At 37.7% G+C, this 18,806-nt stretch overlaps 1 protein-coding gene and 1 long non-coding RNA gene across 5 annotated transcripts; both read left to right on the forward strand.

Annotated features, from left to right (window-relative positions):
- The first annotated feature begins 1,217 nt into the window (after positions 1–1,217).
- Positions 1,218–2,374, forward strand: LOC147514767 (uncharacterized). Its single transcript, XR_015209654.1, has 3 exons — positions 1,218–1,400; positions 1,694–1,917; positions 2,043–2,374. It is a non-coding gene; the product is annotated as an uncharacterized LOC147514767 (long non-coding RNA).
- Positions 2,375–13,146: 10,772 nt separating this feature from the next.
- On the forward strand, positions 13,147–18,616 carry LOC147514768 (uncharacterized). Of its 4 annotated transcripts, none has more exons than XM_086585089.1 (12): positions 13,147–15,488; positions 15,576–15,704; positions 15,815–16,000; positions 16,101–16,150; positions 16,261–16,385; positions 16,765–16,857; positions 16,967–17,201; positions 17,320–17,420; positions 17,742–17,854; positions 17,949–17,990; positions 18,067–18,168; positions 18,263–18,616. In XM_086585089.1, exons 1-12 carry the CDS (start codon positions 15,093–15,095, stop codon positions 18,329–18,331), a joined length of 1,641 nt encoding a protein of 546 aa, XP_086441215.1. In that variant the 5' UTR covers positions 13,147–15,092; the 3' UTR covers positions 18,332–18,616. The 4 variants fall into 4 exon arrangements, 3 of the variants coding, with proteins under 3 accessions (XP_086441215.1, XP_086441220.1, XP_086441224.1); XM_086585094.1 differs by having other exon boundaries at positions 13,148–15,488; positions 17,949–17,971; positions 18,069–18,168; XR_015209659.1 differs by lacking the exon at positions 17,949–17,990 and having other exon boundaries at positions 18,069–18,168.
- The last annotated feature ends 190 nt before the right edge of the window (positions 18,617–18,806 follow it).

Genomic DNA, 18,806 nt, shown 5'->3' on the forward strand with positions numbered 1-18,806 from the left:
TTCCTGGCTCCGTCACAGTCTATATGTATAGTTCTGATTGTTGAGCAAGTTTTAAAAATAGCTGGTGGGTGAAAATTCCTCCCTATTGAAAAAGAGAAATCTAACACTTCTAATTAAAATGGAAATCCTTCTCCAATTAAAAACAAAATCACACTTCTAAATTAAAACGGACTCCCCCAATAAAAAACAGGTTTTTAAAACTTAATTAAAACAATTTATTGAGAAATTAAAACGGGTTTTTAAGACTTGATTAAAACAATTTGTTAGGAAATTAAAATAGATTAGCGATGAAAACAGAAATCACAATTTATTAAAGTATTTCTATATGTATAGTTATGATTGTTGAATAAATTTTTAAAAGAGTTAGTGCGTATGCACGGATTTGCTTTCTAGTTAACTATTAAAACGAGGTCTCTCTTCCAATTAAAAAACGGATTTTTAAAACATAATTAAAACAATTAGGAAATTAAAATAGGTTTTTAAAACTTAATTAAAACAATTTGTTAAGAAATTAAAATGGATTAGTAACGAAAATAGAAATCACGATTTGTTAATATATATATATATATATATATATATATATATATATAATTATGATTGTTAAGCAAATTTTCAAAAGAGCCTATGGAGTATGCATGGGTTTGGGTGTTAAGACTTTCTTGTGGTAAACCAAAACCTAATACATTAAACCGAGTTTGGTTCACTTCCCAAAGCCTATTAAGAGCATTCCCAATGCAAGCGAGAGTTGTTCACCTCCACGTAAGCTCAATTTCCCTTGTTTCCTACCGTTTTGGTGAAAAACAAGGTGAGTTTAAATCTCGGACGGAATGTTTGATTCCGTATGAATGTAAAAATCGAAAAAATGTGCCAGACGGAATGAAACATCCTGTCTGAAGTTAAAAAAAACAATAAAAAACCGAAAAAACACGTGAGACAGAATAAAACATTCCGTCCAAAAAAAAAAAAAAAAAAAAAAAAAAAAAAAAAAATTTTAAAAAAAAAAACACACACACACACACGAGACGGAATAAAACATCCCGTCCGAAGTTCACAACTCAGTTACTTTCTTGGTAGCAATTGCTACTCTCGTTTTCACTTAGTCACAACTGACCGACTTTGTCACCCTTGCATTGGGCAAGAATTTTTTCCCAAAATACTGTGAAAATTGTCAATTTCCCTCTATAGTGACTGTCATTGGGAATTCTGAGAGAACAATTACTAGATATATTAGGGGCTAGCTTGTTAAGGCAAATACAAAATTCAATCACAATATACAAAATTTCAGAAAACATCCAAAAGTTTCTTTCATGTACTCCAAGCTGAAATTACCACCGACCTTAATATTCGCAAAATTCCATGTTCAGACCTCTTCTCATCCTTCCCCTTTTCTGAATCCCCAGGTACAAATTAGATCCCAATTTTTGTTTTTTTGTTTTTAAGGTTATTCCTGTCTTTCATTTTTTGTTCCTCTTAAAATCCCAAATTAAAAGGAGATTATTATTCTACTCAAATTTATTAGGACTGGGTGAAATTCAACTTGTTTCAGTTTATACAACTCAACATATCTATCTCTAGCTGCAGTCTTGGGAAGTAGATCAAGCTGACCATAAGCATTAACCAAAACGTCTATGCATTATCTTTTGATGGTCCCTTTACTATTTGTTTCTCATCATTCTGATATAACCTTTTCCAGGTACAAGTCATCCATCAGTTTACCAAGAATGACAGCTCAGATTAGTGAACCTGAACCACAGCCGTCATCAACTGCCACGCCCCCAGACCCCAGTTCAGACATCTTGTCGTAAGAAAAACTCTGATGATGCCACTTTCCTGCAAGATATTAAAGAGCATCTGGCTGAGTTTGTAAATGCTTCAATGGATGAGCATATAACTTGTTTTAAGAAGGCTATTCAGAAGGTTAGTAACTTGTTCAGATTTTTGTTTAAGAGTCACCTAGTTAGCTTCTTTTGCCACTAATCTGATTCTTCTGCTTTATGTATGTTGTGCACGTGTTGTTGACACCTATTTATGATGCATTTAAGATGTTTGGAATGTCAAAGGTGGTTGCTGTGAGGAATGCAGAGCAGAATGCGACTGTTAGAGAAGTTGAAACTCTTCTTCCGCTTAAAACAACTGTTGCTGACTAAAACATATATCTCGCTAAGGATGGTAGCTTGCAGATCTCATAGTGACACTCAATTTCATATGTAATTTTAAATTTCCATAACCTCTTGCATCATCTGTTGTTCCTCACTGTTGCCTACTTCATATGATGGATGCTATGCACTTTTGTCTTCTTAATAGAAACTTGCAATGGAAGACACTGAACTTACTTTGGAGCATGCATGTTTAAATAGTTTTTACAGATGAGGTATGTCATTGAGCATTATATATTATTTTTTGAATTTCATTTAAATTTTCATCTTCTTTTGGAGTCCGGGACTTTCAACATAGTTTGATTGCCTGTTGTAATGCTTGATGCCTCGTGAACATATGATACAAATGTGCAACGAGATTCATATAGGTGCCTCCTGAGCAGTTGGTAATGGCAGAGTTACACTTTGCGAATCCCCACCCCCTTTTTTTTGGGGTATTTAACAATTACAAAGATGACTTGTAAACATTGTCACCAAATACGGCATTTTTTTGAAAAAAACGCGTTTAAAACCCGAGATATTGCCAAGGCGTCTGGTTCCAGTTTAAAACCCAGGTTTTTCAAAAAAAACGCGTTTTAAACGTTTTAAACCCGTTTTAAACTTAAAAAAAACGTTTAAAACCCGAGATTTTGAAAATCTCCCGTTTAAAACTTAAAACGCTAGAAAAGAAAAGAGTTTTGGAGTTTACCTTTTTGAAGAGTGGGCGTTAGATTGACTTATTGAGACCGTTCTATTTTGCTTTGGACTATTAATAATTAATTGAAAATTTTAAAGTTATTAACTTATTTGTAGTACTTAATTATGTCATTATGGTTGGTAATTAGTAGTATCTTATTTTGAGTAGTGTTTTGGCACTGAATCTAAAACTTCTAGTATTTGGATGAGTAATGATAATTTGATACTTTCATGTATTTGAATTTTCTTTCATTTGTATTATTATTATTTTTATTTTATGTCTATTTTATTTTCCACTTTTATAGAAAATCAAACTCTTTATTTATTATATTATTTATCATCAGTTTTTACCGTTTCTTTTACGTATTATACATTTTATACCCGTTTTACCGTTTTAAACCCGTTTTTTATGCCCTACGCTTTTTTTACGCTTTTTTTCCGTTTTTTTCCCAAAACGTTCCGTTTAAAACACAAACTAAGTTTTTTTCAAGTACACCGTTTTAAACCCATACCGTACTTAGTGACAATGCTTGTAAATTAAAAGTCCGACTCCTTTGTCTTTTCACTGTGGGAGGTAAAATATGTCATGAACTTTCAACGCTTGCAAAGTGGGACAGTGAGTAGCGTCCTAATTGGTACCATAGAACATAGAGTCTGGTTTCTCTATAGCTGGTACAGAGATGAACCGTGTTATTGCACTGTTAGATTTGTGCCGAGATACACAACATACAGATGTCGAGATCGAGATCTGTATTTCGAGGCAAATATGTGTATTTCGAGACGATCCAACTGTGCAATAAAGATTCATCTCTGTACTTCGTAGTGTTGTCTAAGAAGTACAATTTGTTTTAGTCTAGTTCCTGCGATGTAGTGTCTCAAAACGATAGATTAAGTTGAAGAAACTTGGATGGAAAGAAATGAAGGGAAAAATTGACGGCTTGGGAACAACATAAAAAAGTCACTCTGGCGACCATTCCAATTGCTGGACTTCAGAGGAGGTAATTAGCAAATCCTCCCTGCACCCCACTTTCGCAAAGATGGGCAGAAGATCACCCTCTCACTAACTACCTCCAGTTAAGTCACTGTTTCTAATAGTCACCCATTTTTTTGGGATTTATAAAATAGTTGGCACAAACTTTCTTCACCAGACATGCTAAAGGAGTTGGCTGAATTTTATTCAACCCAGATATCAGTATAGTGCTAGTGCCGAAAAGTTCAAAATTTGAGAGAAATGAGGGGTTCACTCTCAAGTCCATAAAACTGATAAAAGTAGGATTACGTCACGTGTATAGTTTGCTAGAATCTTGGACAGCTGGACTCGAGTTGCCACAAATAGCGGTTATATCCATTTAACGATTTATAACAAGAGCGAGCCATTTTTCACATTCGAAACACAACTACTTCTCACACAACCAAGCAGAACCCTTCAAGAATCTTTCTTCTTCTTCTTCTTGTTCTTTGTTACATTATTCAACCAAGAACATTCAAACTAGCTTTCAATGGTGTAGGATTTTATCGATATCTCATGCATGATTCCTACGATATATACAATTACGTTATACCACATGCATAAAATAGCGCAGCGGAAACAGAAGATCGTACCTTGGTCACAGCTTTCAATTTGAAGTTCCAAGCTTTGATCTACAGGAGAAGATGTTCTTGGCACACTCAAGATCTTCTTCTTCTTAACTTTGCTGGAGTCAAGTTCCAACCACGAACGGGAAGCAACCTTTTTTCACGAACCAAGAACTGACAATGGCTAGGGAGGATACCACCTATGGAATCTCTACAAATTACTGGCTTCTACTTTAGAAAATGTTGGAGGCTGCCATTAAAGGAGAGAGAGCTTTTCTTGTTGTTCGGATGATCAATATGTGAGAGGTGGGGGGTCTATTTATAGAGGTTCCCACCTCCTCAATATTGGATAGGATAGAGTCCTATACTCATCTAATATCAGATAGGATCGAGTCATATACTTATCTAATATCTGATAGGATAGAGTCATATAACTCATATAATATCTGATAGGATAGAGTCATATACTCATCTTATATCTGATAGGATAGAGTCATATACTCATCTAATATCAGATAGGATAGAGTCCTATACTCAGTGGTTTATCCTTATCTTGGTGGGCGTCTATCCAACCTTATTTCCAACATCTCCCACTCGCCCACAACGGCGAAGAAGGTTTCTAAGAGAAACATTTAAGTAGAATGCTTAGCCATTTGTGTGTCTCACACGGCAAATGGTTCGTGTGACCCTAGCACATGTATCATGATATCTGTGAAGTAGCAAGTCGCAATGAAAAGCACGACACAGTGATCTACCATGAAAGTGATCTTAAAGAAGATGAATCCGAAAACCTAATATCCGGAGAGTGTGTGTATACCCCAAGATCTGTTTGTTTCATCACTTTGACAAATAGCACTCATCCCTATGAGTCCACACCATAAAGTCAAAAACGTATCACATGATTCACAATTATCATCAATTGTCCTGGCCAGGTAGAATCCCAGTGATTGTGTGATAAACCTTCCGGTTCTTTTACCCTTTGCACGCAAGTCATTGTCGTCGAGTTCTACCAAACTTCCCAAGTATGCACCCAAATTTTTTAGTAAGAGCTTGTGGGGAGCAAACCAAAGTTACGAGTAGTCCTCTTATTTTCTTGACAAGGTCAAAAGTTCAAGGAGGGTACCATTCGATATGTTTTAAACAAAAAATATATCAATAGAGCTCACATAGCAAGAATTTTAGGGATATTTCTTTTCTTGCTCTCAGGTGGTCAACTATACACATGTTGTGTGAAAATATGTCATGGCAAGAGTATCTAATTTGTTTTCTCAACAATAGATATCTGTATGTCCACTCATACCATGCAAGTGTTGTCATCCCTAATGACAATTTTAAGGATACTATGCTCCCACTTGGCAACAACCGTTTGTAGGTTTAGACAGAATCTTCTCTATGAAGCCTGTTTCTTCTTATCCAATTATAAGAAGGGGCATGACTCGGCACTAAGTCCACCCTTCCTATAAGGTTTAGTGACTTGTCAAGCTAAACTCCCACTGTTTAAAATGGAAGTGACTTGTTCATGTGAGTGAACCAAATCGACCCTACCGACATACATATGAGATGATAAACAGTATAATGAGAATGCAATCGATCTGGAAAGAATGCACTTTTATTCATTAAACCATCAAAGTGTTCTTAACATAATCACATCCTCTTTAACCCAAGCATTTTTACATGTGCAAGGAAGAGTTCCTTTGGAATAGGTTTGGTCAGTGGATCCGCAACCATCTGATCAGTGGATATATGTTGTAGAACCACTTTCTTCTTCAGTATCATTTGTCGTACGTAGTGGTATTTTAACTCTATATGCTTGGTTCTTCCATAGTACTTTGGATCTTTAGCATATGCAAAGAAGCGACCATCTTTGTCGATCCAGATGTGAACCGGTTCAAGACTCTTGAGAACACCGACAAGTGTTTGATGAATCGTCGAGCCACACGACCTCACGTGGCGGCGAGCAACATGCATATACTTTCGGCTTCCATAGTTGAAAGTGCTATGGAAGTTTGCTTTTCTTTTTCGGATATAGCACCTCCATTCATTATGTAGGTATATCCCGAAGTTGACTTCCTCTCATCAAGGTCTCGGCCCGGTCGGCATCGGAGTACCCAATCGACTTAAGATCTTTCCCTTGGTAGACAAGTGAGTAGTCCACGGTGCCTTTTAGATACCTCATTATCTTCTTGACAGCCTTCCAGATTAATGCGACCCGTGATTTGTTTGGAACATTGATACTAACCCAATTGCATAGCAGATGTCCGGCCTTGTACACAACATTGCATACATAAGGCTTCCGACCGCGCTGAGTATGGTACATTTTTCATAGCCCGAGTTTCAAGAGGGGATTCTTGGGAGACATTTTAGAACTCAAAGACTCTCTTAGACTTCTTGGGAGATCCACTTGCTTACAATCACCATGTTGAATCTTTCCAAAACCTTCTTGATATATGTCTCCGAGACAAAGATAACAAGCGTTTGGGCGATCACGAAGTTATTTTAACTCCTAAGACATAACTAGCTTCACCCATGTCCTTCATTTCAAGTTTAATGACAACCACTCCTTAGTGGAATTTATCAATGCCTTATTGTTACCGCTAACAAAATGGCATCCACATAGAGATATAGAATCACAAAACCATTTTTAGATGTCTTGACATATACGCAATGGTCCTCATTTACCATTTCGAATTTGTCTTGAAGCATTGCTTCATGGAATCTCGATTCCACCTGCCTAGAGGCCTGTTTTAAAACCATATATGGATCTGTTCGGTTTACACACTTTGTGTTCCCCGACCGCTTGATTGAAAAACCCGATGGGTTGATCCATATAGATTTCCTCTTGTAATTCTCCATTGAGAAAAAAACAGTTTGACATCCATCCGGTAAAGCTCTAAATCTAAATGGGCAACCATTGACAAGAGGAGACGTGATGGAGGCAAATCTCACTCTTGGTGAGAAGGTGTCCTCATAGTTTATTCCTTCTTTTTGGGTGTAACCTTTTGCAACAAGCCTAGCTTTGAATTTGTCTATGTTCCCTTCCGCGATTTTTTCTTGATCTTGAGAACCCACTTGTTCCCCGATAGATCTCCCCGTTTGGAGGTAGATCAACTAAGTCCCATACTTTGTTTTTCTTCATCGACTCGATTCTTCCTTCATAGCTTCCATCCACTTACTTGTCTTGGACCCGAAATAAATAGCCTCCTTGAACGTTTTTAGGTTCATCGATATTTCTGTAAAGTGCATTGGTCATATTTATCTCCCTTCAATCTCAAACCGACGCTTTGGGGATATGGCCTCTAACACTCTTACGAGGTTGGGATTGATCAATCATTTGACCAATGCCATTGTTACTAGAATCAAGGTTGATGAAAGTTTCATCTTCGCTTTGTTCATCGCCAGCTTATAAGGTTATCAACTTCAGTAAAGTTGTATATCCTTATCAACCTCACCCTCATTGGGTATTGATCCTCTAAGAATCGGCGTTACGTGCTTCTATTTACGTGACATGCCCTTGAGTATCCTCCCTAGGAAGACATACCCCTTAGAAGTCTCATCAGATCTTATAAAGATACACTTCTTTCGAGAGCACTCAACTTTTCAAATTCTCGATTTTGAGAAGTGACAAAGGCAAAGACACCCCCATGGTCTAAGGTAGTTCAAAACGGGTTGTCTACCAAATTCATAGTTCATAGGTGTTTTGTCAACAGTTTTGAAGGAACTAGGTTAAGTATGTGCGCGGCCGTTAACAATGCATCACCCCAAAATGAGATAGGCAAGTTAGCCTGAGCCGTCATAGATCTAACCATGTCCAACAGGTTCTATTCCTTCTCTCGGACACACCATTCTCACGGGGGGTATAAGGAATAGTTAGTCGTCTAGCTATACCCTTATTTTCACAGAGTTCCTTAAACTCATCGAAAGATATTCACGCCCCAGCGGTCGGGCTCTTAAGGCCTTTATTGTCTATCAAGTTGATTCTCAACTAGGTTCTTGTACTTTTAAAACAAAAGCGGTCAAGGCGCCTCGATTTGTGAGACATCAAGTACACAAATCCCATAACGTGTATAGTCATCCGTGAAGGTAATGAAATACAAAGCCCCATGCCTTGTTGCATTCATTGGTCCACGATGTCCGAGTGAATAAGTTGTAAAGGATAAGTTGCCCTTTGGGCTTTCCCAAAAGGTATTTTGGTGGCTTTTCCAAAGAAGACAACTTTCACGGTTTTCCATTTTAACAGAGGTTAAGTTACCTAACAACCCTCCCTTGCTAAGCGGTCTATCCCATCGTGTCCAATATGTCCTAGTCTAGCATGCCACAATTGGCAACCAACCATTTTAGACATAAAACTTCAGTTTGTGCTAAGTGTAATGTCATAAAAGAATTCATTAAATAAGCATGACCTATCAAACTGTTATTTAAAGATATCTCAAGCGAGTTCTAGGAAAAATTAACACATAGGATTCTTGAAGTAATTTCAAAACCGATAAAAGATTTCTCCTAATTGAGGGTACAAAGAGTACTTCTTCAATAAGGATGGATCTCCCACTTTCAAAAATCCAACCTACAAGTGCACATTACTCAAAACATCAGCTACACTTTGGTTTCCCATGTGGACTCTCCGAGTTCCTTGTGGAAGTTTCCGAAATCTTCAAACAGGGACCTATCCCTTATGTGGTTGCATCATTTGCTGAATCTACAATCCAATATTGTGATGAATCGACAAAGATGACAAGATTTATCACATTGACAAGATTTTTAAAGTAAAACTCACCTCGGAGAAGGACATGCCCTAGCATAGTGTCCCATCTGATGACAACGGAAGCATTCAACACTAGTCATGTCTATCGACTTCCTAGGTTTCTTTTGCTGTGGGTTAGGCTTGGCCTTTTCCTTGCCTTTCCCTTTTCCACTTTTCTTGTTCCAAGGAGCCTTCCTCTTTTTGGAGTTGACAACATTTGCTTCAGTTTGAACAACAAGCTTTTCATTGAGAAGCCTTTGTTCCTCAAGCTCACATTTCCTTTGCATCTGTGCAAAGTTTGTGATACTGTCGTCATGCGTCAAGATAAGACGAAATTGTTCCCAAGTTTTAGGTAAAGACCTAATGACAGCTTGAATTTGTTGTTCATTTGACAGACCTCATCCCCGCTTGGGCTAACTTAGCAACCATGTTTCTCATCACTGTGCAATGTTGTGTAATAGAGGTATGGGGCAGCTTGATAAATTTGTCAAAGCTCATTTGTAGCCTCCTCAGCTGTGCAGTAGTCGTACTCCCAAGGTCCGCCTTTACTGCTTCCCATAGCTCTTTAGCCGATCCAAGGCCATCATACCGCATCATGAAGTCATTCCTCATGGTGCCAAGTATGGCAATTCGGGCAACATTATCTTTGCTTGTATACTCATTGTACTTTTTAGTACAGCAGAAGATAAGCGACTTGTGTTAATCCTTCAAATGTAGGTTACGCTCTTCGTCGTCTCGCTTATTACATCAATGACCTTCCTATCTGCGCGAATTAGCCTAACTTTCTTAGACCAAAGTTCGTAATTTTATCGTTTAACAAGTCCTTTTCGTAGCATCGTAAACGGGGATTTTCTATCGGGTGCCATTCTATCAAGTTTGAATTCCAAAAATAAGATACTACTTAATAAGAATCATCTCTTAAATTAAATCTAAGTAATCCACATTTTCACATATGAGATGATCATGATAATCTACTAGCATGATTCTAGCCATTAAATAAAATCAATGCATTTGACTATCAATAACATAGAATATGCAAAAATCTACTACTTAAATTTCCATTTCATAAAATTGTTTCTACAAAAAGAGTTTCCTATCTTTCAAAAACAATGTAGAACTAAACAGAGCTAGTCAACCATGAACATAGAAGCGCCCCGGGTGCCTGTGGAAGTCATCCTCATCCTCACAAATACTATCGACCATTTGAAAATTACTAGCCACTTCCTCTGTTTCCCCGTGAGGTGGGAAAATAAACCCCGATGACACATCATATGGATTTGGTTCCTTAGCATCGTCCCATAATCGATGTAGGAGAGATTTAAGTGGTCGAGCCCTCATTCCTATCCCGAATAGGAATTTGGGGCTCTTTGGTGTATATTCTCGTGATGGTGGCTCTGTCTCTATCTTATCGATTTCAAGACAATTACTCTTGAAAGTTCTCCTATATTGCTTAGCAAATATGCGTTTTCTTGGAAGCCTGCCTCCCAAGATCCGGTTCGGATTTTCCTACAAGTTTGGTCTATGTGACTTAGGCATTGTGCCTTAGTTTTCATATGACCGTTGATAGAAAAACAAACAATTTTATATACATGCAATAGTAAAATCCAGATTCAAATAATTCTTGTATGGTAAAAATAAACATCCTAATGTCAATTTTAATTGTGAAAAAATACATGTGGAAAAAATCCTAAAATTTATAGAGAAATAATCTCAGAAATAAATTTCCATGTAAAAATTTCTAAGAAAAAAAATTTCCTAGAAAAAAATTTCCACTAATTATTTCCCATAAATAATTTATTTTGCAAAAAAATTAAGCAATCTTTAATTAGTTTTAAACAACCTAATTATTTAAAAATTAATTAAAAGATTTTGAAAAAACCGCAATTTTTCAAAAATTGTAGATCACAAGATCAAAACCGCAAATAAAAGCATGCAAATCATGGAAAACTGGCTCGATGCCAATGTAGGATTTTATCGATATCTCATGCATGATTCCTACGATATATACAATTACGTTATACCACATGCATAAAATAAAATAAATGAAATGTAAGATCGTACCTTGGTCACGACTTTCAATTTGAAGTTCCAAGCTTTGATCTACAGGAGAAGATGTTCTTGGCACACTCAAGATCTTCTTCTTCTTAACTTTGCTGGAGTCAAGTTCCAACCACGAACGGGAAGCAACCTTTTTTCACGAACCAAGAACCAAGAACTGACAATGGCTAGGGAGGATACCACCTATGAAATCTCCACAAATTACTGGCTTCTACTTTAGAAAATGTTGGAGGCTGCCATTAAAGGAGAGAGAGCTTTTCTTGTTGTTCGGATGATCAATATGTGAGAGGTGGGGGGTCTATTTATAGAGGTTCCCACCTCCTCAATATTAGATAGGATAGAGTCATATACTCATCTAATATCTGATAGGATAGAGTCCTATACTCATCTAATATCAGATAGGATATAGTCATATACTCATCTTATATCTGATAGGATAGAGTCCTATACTCATCTAATATCAGATAGGATAGAGTCCTATACTCAGTGGTTTATCCTTATCTTGGTGGGCGTCTATCCAACCTTATTTCCAACAAATGGTGAACAAGAAAGATGAACCTGATCTCTCAGAGATCACAACAGAGCTCTTTCTCTTATTCATAAATCTCTGTCTAAATTCAAACGTCATGCAAACTCATGCGGCAATCTTTATAGAGTTCAAGCAGCGATATATAAAGATCTTGCTGATAAGTGTACAATTAGGCAGAAGAAGAAGAAATACCTCAAGAATGTTGTTGTGTCAGCAAGAATGGCTGCTTCTTCATCACATAGATCACTTGAGTTCTTTTTATGCTACGCAAATTTACTTTATAAAACTTTAGGTAGTACTCCTGATGGGATTGAAAAGATTTCTGCTGAATGCAATCAAGCATATGCGATAGATGAACCAATTGATCCATGTGAAGATATTATTCAAGATGAGAGTATAATGAAAATTTCATCTCCTCAAGAAAGGATTGTTAAAGTGAAGAAACAACTTTCTGATCTTTCTGATCGTGTTTCGTGACGTAGTAGTACTACTACTTCGGAAACAGCAAATACGATGGATGATCTTGAAAATGAAGAAAAGGGAAAGAAGATCTCAGATGATCCATTGGAGGGTCAATTCAAGAAGACAACTAGACAAAAGAAGAGCGAAGGAAGGAGAAACAAGTTACTGCAGCAGACTTGTTTGGAGTAGATAACCCATCTGGACCAGTTTCAAATTGTCCTTGAATGGAGCAACTTACGCAGAAGAACACACAGAACTTTTTGTCTGGGTGGCAAAAGAAGCAAAAGATAGCACCTTATTTCTGCTCTTTGAGTCAAGATCAGATGAAAAATTTGTTTGAGGTGAGTACTAAACATCTTTTGGATTATATAGTAAATGAAAGGATACATGGGCAAGGGATGTTATATCAAAAGCTCTGGCTTTTGTTAGGGAGAATAGTAATTGGAAATTTCGGATGTGCTGTTGCTGTTGTAAGCCATTTGCTAATGATAGACTGCATATTGAGCATCTTATGGAGAAAAATCGCATTGAGGTATTGTCAATGCAATGGTATCGCCCATCCGGTTTTAGCACTTCATAGATATTGGAAAGCGGCGATTAATGGTAGAACTTGGACACCGATATATATATACCTGCTGCATTGCCTATAGTTGATGCCCTGGAACTCTGAATTGAGAAAAAGTAATCCACAGGAATGGGAAACCACGGAGAAGTGGCGAGATCCGATGATCATGAGCGAAAAGGACTCCCTTGAACTCATTCAAAAAGCTTCGCAAAGGTACAAATTTGGCGGCGAGAACATATGGACATGGTGATTGAATACACTATGAAAAATATAGAAGACCTTCATCCCGGTCTAAGGGACAAATTTCGCCAAGTCGGCTTGGACAAAACACACTTCTCGCATCGCATCTTTGGGAGCTTCGAACTTGACAATCGTCCATGAATTTTTAAGGAGCTACAAGAATTGTATAAGAACAACAGTGCAATTCGTAAAATTCCCATGCCTATAACCATGGATCTAATTGAAGATAGAATTCTCCTTAACGGTGACTCCTTATGTCTCCTTTTTGGGAAAGATTCATTTCAAGGCGGAAGTACTTCGGGAACATACACTGAGAAGAGTTGGCATATTGGTAAAAATGCTTCATCAGCAACTTAATTGAATCTACACTTTATGCTCCTGAGATAGATGATAGTGTACCACCCAATAGCGATGCTTTGTTAACTTTGATCTTTGAATGTAATGTAGATCTGACTGGCGGAAGTTTCAGTTTAATTGAATCTACACTTTAATTGAAGCACAATTTAAAGAAGACCTAAAATCACTCTTTTATTGAATATCTCAATCACAAATTACACACATAAACACAACTACTAACTAATGGACTCGAACCATGGGCTTAGACTCAACTAAGGGGCTCACGCCCATAACATGTAGAGGGAACATAGGCGCACACCTATGACACTGACAGACTCTACTAATGTTCTACATTACTCTCCCCAACCGAAAAAAATTTGTCATCGAATTGTTAATCAACAAAAACTTCAGGTAAAGAGAACCATGTCCACAAACTTTAGGAAATCGGCCAATACCCCAGCTGAAAGGAATCTGACCATGAATTTTTCCTTTGTAGCAACTTCCCTGGCTTAAAATTAGTAACCCACAACATGCTCTTGCACACAGATTATGAAAACAATAACCAGAAGATGCACCAAAAATTTTTGGTACCAATGGCTCGTCTTGAAAGCTTGTAACCTCACCAACATATGTGACTTTCTTTAAGAAAATCCAAATCTGCAATCGTGTTTTTTTGAAAAACAAATCACTTCATTTGTCAAAGTGAGTCACAAAATTTTTCCAAATCGGATCTTCGTACTTATCAAAAATTGGTGGAGCGCCCAATAGGGGGGCTTCAACACCTGCAGGTAGCCGAGCGGCACCATCATTGAGGGGTACACCCTCACGTTCCTCATTGAGAGAAGGTTCCCTGTTGGTGTTTCATGCCAACTCTGTTCTCTCCGTTGTTTTCTAGATCTATAGGCGCAAAAGGGTTCAGAAGAGGGATTGAACCATCAACCTGAGATGCATCATCGCGATTAGCCAATCCGAACCATTATTCTCGCGGGTGGTGGAGGTGGTTGTTGCACCTCTCTTTGGACTGGAAACTTTGCTTCCATCAGGTTCTGGAACATCTGTGTCATGTTCTTCATGTTTTTTTTTCTAAACAAGACATGCGAGTATCCATGGATGGAGGACGACCTCGAGTTGCTTTGTTATTCACCATAATAACACAAAAAAAAATTTGACTTTTCAAGAAAAAAAATCGCCGTGAACAGTAACCTGGGTGAACAGTGACTCGGTGAATAGTACCCGATGAACAATGTTTCGCGAACAGTGTTTTCGGTGAACAGTACCGTGAATAGTAACTCCTAAAATTAATCTGCTCCGATACCAAATAATGTAGATCTTACTGGCGGAAGCTTCAGTTTAATTGAATCTACACTTTAATTGAAGCACAATTTAAAGAAGACCGAAAATCACTCTTTTATTGAATCTCTCAATCACAAATCACACACATAAACACAACTCCTGAAACCCTAACTACAAGCCCGTTATTTAAAGTAAACCTAGAAAGCATAAACCAATAGGAATACGACATGTGTCCAACTAACTAATGGACTCGAACCATGGGCTTGGACTCAACTAAGGGGTTTACGCCCATAACATGTAGAGGGAACATAGGCGCACACCTATGACACTGAGAGAATGTTCTACATCAGAATGTCTGACTATTGAGGAACCATTAATGTCATGGACACAGCTTAAAGAAAAAAAAAACATTGTGGAAAGGAGCTTTTAGGGAGCTCCAGAACACATATAACATCTTTACTGAGAATGTGTGAAGAAAAACTTGACAAGCTGAGCTACAAGGAAGCTTTAAAGGCTATCTCGGGTCTCTGCCTCGAAGAAGCGATCAAAAGGAAGTCTGCTAGCTACAATGACCATCAAAGTTATAAGACAGTCCTTAGGAACCGGCATCAGGAGCTTGAGAAGGGAAATGATGCTTCCAGGAGAAATAAGTGCGAGTTGAAGGCAATATCAACTGTTATTGAGGAAGCAGAACTCAAAAAACATGTCTCTCGGGAGCAAAGTCGGAATAGGACCATTAACACTATTTGTGATTTGGAAAGTTCAGAAGATATGGGTTTTACGTTGCAGAAAGATCTGGATGAAGATGGTATTGAGGTTGAAGGAGCAATTGAGAGAGTGAGAAGAAGGGCAGATTTTGAGGTGGGTGTGGTTTAGCAGTTTGTTGTTATGTAAAAGACAAACCGTGAAACGGTTTTATTCTAATATCTCTGTGCTCTTATTCTGCAGCTCGTAGAAACTGGTGCGAGGATGATGCCAATTTGGGAAGATGAGAGTCAAATGACCAATAATATCACCCTAAATTCTTATAATGATTACAGGGAAATTTTGCTGCCTCTAGTAAAGTCATACCTTCAGGTATTTTCTGATTTATCTAATAGTCCCTTATTCTAATTCTTGTTTTCTATGTATGAAGTTACATTTTGTACTTTTCTGTTGACAAAAATGATGTTACATTTTCTATTTAGGGACTTTTGAAGGAGCTTGCTGATAAAGATGCAATTGAGAAATCTGAGGCTGCAGAGAAAGCAATTTTAGATCAACTTAAGAATGAGAAGCAGAAGAGTAACGATGCGGGTGGCAAACAACCGAAACCAACTGAGAAGATCTCAAAGACAAAGAATAAGAGAGGCAGAAGAACTTCGGGGCTAAAGGTCGTAAGAGTTTTAGTTCTTGTACCTTTTCTTTTGATGGGGCTATTGTCATATTACTGATTCGTACATCACTTGGGGCTAATACTTTTCATAATTCCAGACTTCTGATGCCAACGATCGATTGCCCCTCCAAGGAACTTCAGAGCAAGAGTATGTGCATCCATCACGCTCTTACACGGCACATCACGCACAATTTTTAATACACGAACTCTTGTACTACATTGTTTTTATATGACGTAGTTTCATGTATTTTCCTGCAGTCCTTCTGTTGCTTCAAATGGTCATACAGATCTTGGGAGTGCAGAAGCATTGCCCGGCGAGGACATGGACCAACAGGGAGAGCCATACCAACTGGGATTAAAAGAGGGAGCAGTAATTCCCACTCGTAAGCTTCTTGCTCCAGCATTGGTTTTTTAAATTTCAAGCCATTCACTTTATGCTAACTGTAAGAAACCAAAATGCTGTTTTCTTCTATTGAAATTCTACAAGGAGAGTCATATTATCTGATCAATACAGATCCTCATACCATGCTTTGTCTCATTTTTTGGCTTAGTAGTACGAATATTTTCCTAAATATTCTCTTATAGTTACTTTAGATGCTTTTTGGCTGCTTAGATTCACTTGTGTTTGAGAACCAAAATACATATGTAGCTGGTTGATAAGATTACCCAATTATGTACGTAGTTGTACATCTAAAGCTTCTAAGAGTAGTCAAACAATATTGATGTTACTTAAAGATTTGATGATGAAACAATCTTGTGCAGGGAATCTTTCCAGCGTAGATCACACAGAATCTTTCCTGCTCCAACATTTTAGAATAAACTTCAAGCAATTGATGTTCCTTGTGCAGAAACTTAGTAAAACTTTCTAACAAACCTTGCCATGCACGTCTAAAGCTTGTAAGAGTAGTCAAATCGTACAGCTATTACTGGGATTAGGGATTTGATATGAAGTAATCTTGTGCAGAGGATGTTTCCACCTTAGATCAAGCAGAACGTGGTAGTAGAAAGATTCTGTACAAGAACGTTACATGGTTAGGTGATCCGCTTCTTGCTCATGTTCTTCATGACCGCTGCGTGTCTGCCATTAATGCTTACATTGATCCAACTATCGATTCGCATAGTGAATGTCATAATCCCGCAACAGATTGGATTCCTGATGGCAATGATCAATTGCTCCTCCATGGAACTGCAGAACAAGAGTTAGTATCTCCCTGATGCTCTTACCTGGTACATCACGCACAACTTTTAATACTTGGAAGCGTTGAAGTTTTGTATTTAAGTGTTTGGTTATATGATGTTTAGTATATTTTCCTGCAGTCATCATACAGATCTTGAGAATATAACTGCACTGCCAGGCGAGAACTTGCACAATCAGGGAGGGCTATCACAATTGGGAGAGATACAAGCGAAGCGAACTCGTAAGCTTCCTGATTCAACATTTTAAAATCAACTTTATGCTATTCATGCTCAATGTCGGAATTTCCCAACATGATTGGTGCTGACACTCGTAAATTTTCTAACAAACGTTGCCATGCATGCATATCCTTTGACTTCTTTTAAAAATCATAACCAACAATAAATGGCAGGTATATGGCATTTATGAACCAGTCATTTATCCCATTGGCATTCTTTTTCTCTTCCTTCTTCTTCACGCTCGGTATCTAAGTGTTCTGATGTGTTAAATTATTGAAAAATCATTCCCTGAGATGGAATAATATTCTCGATTGCGGTTATATTAGGTGATGGTCGATGTCTTTTTAGAGCTATGGCACTTGGTTTTCACGTAAGAAATGGAGAAGAGGCTCCTGATGAAGATTTCCAAGGAGTCCTTGCTGATGTCCTGAGAATGCAGGTTAGTACCGTATGCGTCACACTCAGTTATCATATTCTCTCATACAAAGATTAGCAATTTACTATTGACTTTTTTGCGTAACGACAATGTTTAGGTTGCGGACGAGCTAGTAAAAAGGTGCAATGGACCTGAAGCCAGATTAGATTTTAATTCATTGAGCTCTCTTAAGTTGTTTTTGGAGTTGCACCTAATCATTTCCCCTGGCTGTTTTTAGGTTTATTCAAGCGACAGAAGGAAGTTTAGATGAGTACGTAGAAAATTTAAGGAATCCTCCAAGTTGGGGAGGAACAATTGAGATAGAGATAGCGTACCATGTAAGTCTCAAAAATATTGTTTCCACATCATGACCTACCAAGATTATATGGTGGGCTTTCAAGTTTATAATATAATTTTGTTCATGCATGGCAGGCAGCAATATCTGTGTTTAAGGATGGCAAAATTGGATTTGAGAAAATAAAAGACTTATGGGAGGAGTAATGCTGTATTTTGAATAAACCACTACGAATTACTGCAGCCTCCCAATTAATTACAAGTCATTAGAAGATTGAGAAAGTCTTGATGCCTCGCCGCTTGTTATCTTAGAATCAAAATGTTTGATATTAAAGAAGATGGTCTTATTGTTGTATAGGCCTAAATGAAAGGGCAGATTCCCTATTTGTGGGTGTGTACTATATACCAATTCTGGTATACATTCTCAATCATAAAGAAAAAAATTCAGGGAAACCTTTCTTACTTTTTTTACCGACCATTGGGTTGCTCATATATTAAGCTGTCTTCGCAAAGTGCACCTAAATGAGGAGTAGAGGCGTAGAGCACACTTGAGACTATCTCATCAGATGGATCTTCGCCGTGCTATGTGTAATATGTAAATACTGGCTAGTCTTGACGCTGGAATGTTAAATACTCTGATTGTGGTCTTGGTGGATAAATCTTGGTTTTCTTATATTATTAT

The sequence above is a fragment of the Coptis chinensis genome, chromosome 2, assembly GCF_015680905.1.
Source record: "Coptis chinensis isolate HL-2020 chromosome 2, ASM1568090v1, whole genome shotgun sequence".
Taxonomy (NCBI): domain Eukaryota; kingdom Viridiplantae; phylum Streptophyta; class Magnoliopsida; order Ranunculales; family Ranunculaceae; genus Coptis; species Coptis chinensis.

Bases quoted from the DNA above. Each gene is read 5' to 3' on its own strand.
- LOC147514768 (XM_086585089.1), top strand. From the start codon at position 15,093: ATGTGTGAAGAAAAACTTGACAAGCTGAGCTACAAGGAAGCTTTAAAG. The intron at 16,001-16,100 runs GTCGTAAGAGTT...TCATAATTCCAG, and splicing joins GAAGAACTTCGGGGCTAAAG to ACTTCTGATGCCAACGATCG. The intron at 16,151-16,260 runs GTATGTGCATCC...ATTTTCCTGCAG, and splicing joins CAAGGAACTTCAGAGCAAGA to TCCTTCTGTTGCTTCAAATG.